We start from the raw sequence: 6689 nt of genomic DNA, 5'->3' as shown, positions 1-6689 counted from the left end.
TCGAGGGCAAATTCTTTTTTTTTTTTTTTTATTCTGCATTCATCTACGTGAAACCCAGCAGATTTCTTCACAGAAGAGCATCTCCACACAAGCAGATGAGTGCTATGACCTACTGGAAATCTCAGAAGGATATTTGCACCTATTGTTTACCAGCCAGCATCTTGCACACTTAAAAGAAACTAATGACCTGTTGGCACGCTCCCAACTTAGAGACCATCCTTTTTCTGCTGAAATTGCTAAAAAAGCTCCCACTGGCTTCACCAGGAAAGCCATCACGGGCTTTGCTAGTAAGATTAAACACTTTGTGAGCATCCCTACTTAATTCGATTATTTTTTTACAGGTTCCCACTGTTACAACATCCTAGCAGGAAAGCTGAGGGAACTACTGAAGCTAAACTAAGGAATCCACCACCCACCCCAAAATAGAGAGTCACAAGAAGCAGTCAAGCGTGGGAAAACCATTTCCACCAGTTAAACTACACACTGTGTGAGGGCAAAGTGGAACTCATCTGCTCACCTTTCCCAGCAAAACGTATCCTCCACAGCTACAAGGGAATTCTTTTACCCCATTACTGCTTATTGACCAGGAAGAATGAAAAAGGAATCGATACAAGACAGAAAAAAACAACTGGGAGCAAACACATCTGGAAGAGGTGCCCTCAAAACCAAAACTTTTGCTCTTAAAGCAACAAGAATTGCTTAGTGTTTTGCTGTTTAACTGAAAGACAGAAGACAAAAACCAACGTTATTTTCAAACAATAAACTGCTCAGTGCAACTGCACATAATCCTTAGTGTTTCTAGGATTATAACAGTCCAAAAATAAAATCCAGATAAAAATCCCAAAGGTACCAAGCGCTTGATGGTGTTGAACAGTTTCTGAAGAATACCACGGAAAGGTGGTCCTCAAGCACTTTTGCATTGAAAATAATTCCTAACAGAACTAAGCCGTAAAGGTGGAGCTACATTTAAGCCATTATTTTTTCAGTGCTGTCAAGTGAACACCAGTTCACAGCAACTGTGCAATAATTAAGTTTATTACATGAGCCATTGGAACAGATGTTTTTTTCTTAGCAATTAGGCTAATCGCAAACATCTTAGTCTTTGGCCCAGCCAAGAGCATTTGTAGCTCATTGCAAAAAAGATTGTATATTAAAAAAAAAAACAAAAGCAGCTTAAAGACAGCGTTTGTACCAAAATCATGACAATTTGGCAAGCTAAACTGTCAAATCTGTCTTTTTTTGTACCTACCCCAACTTCAGGCCTGAAACATCATCAAAAATAGCAACTGTATTAGTAGTCTTTACATTTACACCATTATTAATTTTTACACTCTCTCAGGAGATAAACAAAGGGTTTATTCTGTCTTGCTTTTGGTTTTTGGGCTGAAAAAAACCCCAGGATGCACAACTTCAGTGTGATTGCCTTTTTATGAGGGCTGAAGAGGATTTCTTACACAACTGCACTAAGAGTTTCTGCCAGAAACCCCCAATATTGCACGATCATCCTGTTGGATTTGCGTGTTGGTTCCAACAGAGTTGTAATGCTTCACTTGTACACTTAAAAAAAAAATAATAAACAAATACAATACCAGAAGAAGTGGTAATGCTTCACTTGTACACTTAAAAAAAAAAAATAATCAAACAAATACAATACCAGAAAAAGTGGGTTTTTTAAAAAAAAATAATAATCAGACAAATAAAACCCAAACAAATAGAGTATACCAAAAGAAGTGTTTTTCAATTGCGCCTCGTTACAACTGAATAATTATAAACAGGCCAACGCAAGAACACTTTCACTTCGGCAGCACTGAACGGAGCGGATGCAAAGCCCGTTTTCTTATGGCACACTGGAAGAATCAAGTGAGTAATTTTCTAAAAATCAGTTTACCTCTATGCTGAACATGTGCTGCTCCACAGTGCTAGTCTTGTTTAAAAGGCATACACAGACTTTCCATTCACCCTCACAGCATAGATTTCATTCTTTTATTATTTTTTTCTTTTTTTTCTGTGCAACGTGTTAGCAATCTAAACAACTGCTCCACACAAACTGTCCACAAACCACTCACACACAACACTAATGCGACAGTAGATTACAACAGGACAGCAATACAAAATAATTGTCTCAGATCACGTATTTCTCCCCGTCTGGAATGAAATTCGACTCTTGTAAGGTAGAAGAGCCACAGTTCGATTTCTGCGTGTAGCCTCTCATCTGTGCTGGGGACAAAGTCTCCAGCGTGGACCCAGAAGCGTTAGCAGTCCTGACTTTATTGGCTGTGGATTGTTTAGCAGCAGCAGATGCTTTGTTACTGGCAACTACATCCAAGTTTCCAGTAGGGTCAACGATAGCGTTTATGACTGGGGAAGGGGGGAAGGGAAGGAAAAAAAAAGAAAAGAAAAAAAAAAAAAGAAATGAGACACACAGAGACACATCATCAGCACTCAGCAGTTTCTCAACAGAAGGTTGCTGCCTTCATTTTGAATGCAGTACTCATGGACATTTTCATCACGATATTTTTTTCATTAATACCTTCAGGCCTAAGCAGTTTTAATAAGCAAAACCTCTCCCAAACTGAAGGTATGAGGTTATGAAGCATTGGAACTGGCTGCCCAGAGAAGTGTTGAGGCACCATCCCTGGAGATATTTAAAAGATGGGTTGACATAGGGCTTAACGACATGGTTTAGTGAGGGCTTTTATCAGAGCTAGGTTGATAGTTGGACTAGATGATCTTAAAAGGTCCCTTTCAATCCAGACAATTCTATAATTCTATGATATTAACTTTCTGGTTGAACTGGGAAAGACAAACTACATAATCCAGACAATTCTATGATTCTATGATATTCAACGTTCTGGTTGAACCGGGAAAGACAAACTACAGCAGCCAAATAACAAGCTTTGAGCAGGAGCCCAAAATGACACCTGTATGTTTTTATATGTCTTTATTAAGGTTCTAGATGATACAAGAGCTCCTCTTGCCTCTTCTGCTGCACAGAGCTCTATGTGCAAAATTCAAGCCCCAAAAGCAGAGCACTGTTTATTGGCTGAAAGAACTGCTAAATATTATTTCAGCAGAACAGACCTTTGCCAGTTCATCTTATGGGAATACGCTAATTACCACAAACAAAGCATTTCCACAGCAACAGCTTCCACATTGCAAAAGTCAACAACTTCTCTCAAAAATTGGCAGCACAAGATAAATCTACTGTTCATTCCACACGCGCTCATCAGAGAGCACTGTGCTAACAAACTGAACTTCTGCATCCTCTTCCAGCTTCACTGGCAAATCAAGCCACGTTATTTTATTTTGTGCAACTTATTGACATTCGAGAGACAAAAAGAAGATTTTATGTGACCAACCTTCAAGCTGTTTTTGAACTCTCCTGAGCTCCTTCAGGATAGAACTGATTTCCTGGAAACAAAAGCATCAGAATGGAAAATTAAACAACAAAGACCACGATCAAGAAGATTCAAAGTCAGTTCCAACATCGCTTATTTAACAGAAAAAACAAAGGTAGTATCCACGGAAATGCTCAGAGATCAAAGTCAGTTCCAACATCGCTTATTTAACGGAAAAAACAAAGGTAGTGTCCACAGAAACACTCAGAGGTCTGGAGCCCCTCTGCTGTGAGGACAGGCTGAGAGAGTTGGGGTTGTTCAGCCTGGAGAAGAGAAGGCTCCGGGGAGACTTGACTTAAGTCTGTGGTGTGGAGAAGAGAAGGCTCCAGAGAGACTTTACTTAAGCCTATGGTGTTTCAATATTTAAAGGGGGCTTATAAGAAAGATGAGGACAAACTTTTTAGTACCAGGGCCTGTTTGCAATACGACAACATTATAAGAAAGATGGGGACAAACTTTTTAGTATCAGGGCCTGTTTGCGATACGACAACGGGCAAAGGCTTTAAACTAAAAGAGGGAAGATTTAGAGATCTCTTCTTAAGGAAGAAATTTTTTTACAATAAGGGTGGTGAGACACTGGCCCAGGTTGCCCAGGGGGTTGGTAGATGCCACATCCCTGGAAACATTCAAGGTCAGGTTTGGCAGGGCTCTGAGGAACCCTATCTAGTTGAGGATGTCCCTGCTTATTGTGGGGGGGTTGGACTAGATGACCTATAAAGGTCCCTTCCAACCAAAACCATTCTATGATTCTATGATCTGTATCTAGGTGCTTCTGGTCAGTGCACAGGGACCTCTCCTCTGCATCTTTTCACCCAGTGCTACTACACCCCCCAATTCATAGCTGCAGTAGACTTTAGATTTGAAACGCTAGCTAGACTAACTGCTCAAAAGCTCCTTCACATCCTCCTTAATACCAACTGCACATTTGCAAGCTCAACTCTTAGAACAAAGCAAGTGGCCACATACATACTGCTGGGTCCATTACTCTACTTAAATCCCTCCTGACAGTCTCCATAACTAAGAATAAAGAGGTGATGAGAGCACAAACACCACCCTAGGGCTGAAGGTTTTTTTATTGCCCTCTTATTCAACTGTTACAGGTGAAGAAAACAAACATTGACGAGAAACACCTGTCTCCAACTGAAGCTGTGGGAATCACACTATAGGTGATGCTTTGGTAGATGTTTAAAAGAGGTCTAATAACCCTGAACTTGAACATCTGTTACAGGACTGGGTCTTTGAAGATGAATCCCAAAGGGAAGAGGGAAGAGTTTGGTGAAACACAACATCTGGAGGAACTCACTTTGTCACACTTTAAACAGCAACAAAACCCAGCAGTTGAACAAACGTAAATGGACTAGAAATTTCAGAAATGGATTTGAGAAGGGCCAAAGCTTGTTATTTTGGTTTCTTACAAAGCTTTCATGGATGCAAGCCTTCAATATTTCACTTGGTCTTACCTTGTTTGATGTCTTCAGGATTGGCACTTCGTTTTCTGAATTAATTTTGGCCTCCATCTCCTCCCAGGTCCTTTCTGAGTTCTGAAACAGTATCCTGCAGCACAAAAAGTTGAGCAGGTCTTAAAATTGCCATCCAAAAGCTGCTTGTTTAAAAGACTTAATTATCACAAGATGTGGCAACAAAGGAGATTAATGGATTAGGGGTCGGACAAAGCGCCTTTCAGCTGATACAGGAACAATCCAAAGTCCTTCCCTAACTGATGTCTCCTAGAGCACCAACATGCTTTGAAGAGCTTTCACAAGGCTTGGTGACCTGCAAGCTTTCTGAGGGCCTTGGGGGAGGAAAGAGGAGACATGCCACCAAGAGGAATGCATTTTCTGCTCTTTGCACCAGCAACATTCCAAAGTTAAGGCATCAACAGGCATCACAAATCCAGCAGTAAAATTCCAAAGGCCAAACAAAACAAACTTTCCAAGACAACGATGCATTATCTTCCACAAGCCAACAAACTCAGCAGCAAGTCAACATTTCAGGCCAGGGCTAAAAAGTTACTTACTTCATTTTTTCAGCTAGGTTTTCTGTATTCTCACGGATTGTATGTGATAACTGGGACACCGGGTTCAACATCAGATTGTCAAAGATTACCTAAAATATAAGGGCAGAGCAGAGAACTTTTAACAGAGCCACATATTACAAAACTGGAAATTTTTACAGTTAATGATCTCTACTGAAACATCTTTATCTTTAGGGATGACATTTGAAGTTCAAGGGAGATTAAGATGACACGGAGCTTTGTTGCAGCACTTGGGCAAAAAGATTAATACTAACTCGTTCAATTTTTTTTTTTTTTCAGAAACTCTATAGTTGTCTACAGTAAGATAACTATTTAAGTGTTTCTGAAAGAAAAAGCTTAAGACTTTTCAAGCCTCACAGGCATCTTTCCTCTCTGCAAAAACCCAAAAAAGCCAAATCCCAACACAAGAAGTCCCACAAGCAATCTCACTGAAACCATCTAATGTGATTTATGAGTCCAAGCCACCTTCACAGCCATGTAACATCCCACCACATTACATTCTGCTTTATTAAAAACAAGAAAAAAACCCACCAAACTCCAAATAAATCAAGTCCTGTGGTTCAAATGGAGCCCCAGGCTTCTACCAGGAAAGCCTAGATCAGCTGGGGGGCACTGGACCTGCATCTTTTATTTGGCCTTGGCATGTCTTTACAGGGGAGAAGGATTGCTTCAGGCCAGTCACAGGGTAGGATGGGGACACTGGTGGCTCAGCCCAAGTTCCCCTCCATCACCTGTTTTGAGTCACAGTTCCCCTCCGGAGCAGCAGTGACTGTCCTGGAGCCCAGCTAGCCCTTCCTGTCTCCCCAGAGCCTCTGCCCCAGCTCTTCCTTCTCAACCAGAGCCAGCAGGAGCAACAGCCTGCTCCTCTGCTCCCTGTCACCATCAACCTGTTACAGCCTTCACTCCAACACTATTCCCAGCCTCAAGTTTCAGGCCAGGCTTCCTTTAGCATCATCCCAGTGACTTCTGGGTTACCCTGCTCTCTAGCTCCAGATGAACTGCATCAAATCCTGCATTGTCTGGAGAAGAGAAGGCTGAGGGGAGACCTTATCGCGGTCTATAACTACCTGAAGGGGCGGTGTAGAGAACCGGGGGTCAGTCTCATCTCCCAAGTCCCAGAAGATACCACAAGGGGAAATGGCCTCAAATTGCTCCAGGGGAGGTTTAGATTGGATATTAGGAAACATTTCTTCACCGAAAGGGTTATCAAGCATTGGAATAGGCTGCCCAGGGAAGTGGTTGAGGCACCATCCCTG

The 6689-nt window shown here is 41.5% G+C and overlaps 1 protein-coding gene across 1 annotated transcript in view; it reads right to left on the bottom strand.

The window, feature by feature from the left end:
• Positions 1-1620: 1620 nt before the first annotated feature.
• CEP170B (centrosomal protein 170B) overlaps positions 1621-6689 on the bottom strand; it is a 68448-nt gene continuing 63379 nt past the window's right edge. Inside the window, exons 17-18 of the mRNA XM_014957590.1 lie at positions 3360-3411; positions 1621-2358 (exon numbers count right to left, since the gene is read on the bottom strand). Coding sequence (XP_014813076.1) covers positions 2123-2358; positions 3360-3411 — 288 coding nt within the window. The 3' untranslated portion in view covers positions 1621-2122. The remainder of the gene's footprint in view (positions 2359-3359; positions 3412-6689) is intronic.

This window comes from Calidris pugnax, unplaced genomic scaffold (genome assembly GCF_001431845.1).
Source record: "Calidris pugnax isolate Ruff unplaced genomic scaffold, ASM143184v1 scaffold211, whole genome shotgun sequence".
Taxonomy (NCBI): Eukaryota; Metazoa; Chordata; class Aves; order Charadriiformes; family Scolopacidae; genus Calidris; species Calidris pugnax.
This window is presented reverse-complemented; position numbering and strand designations above follow the sequence as displayed.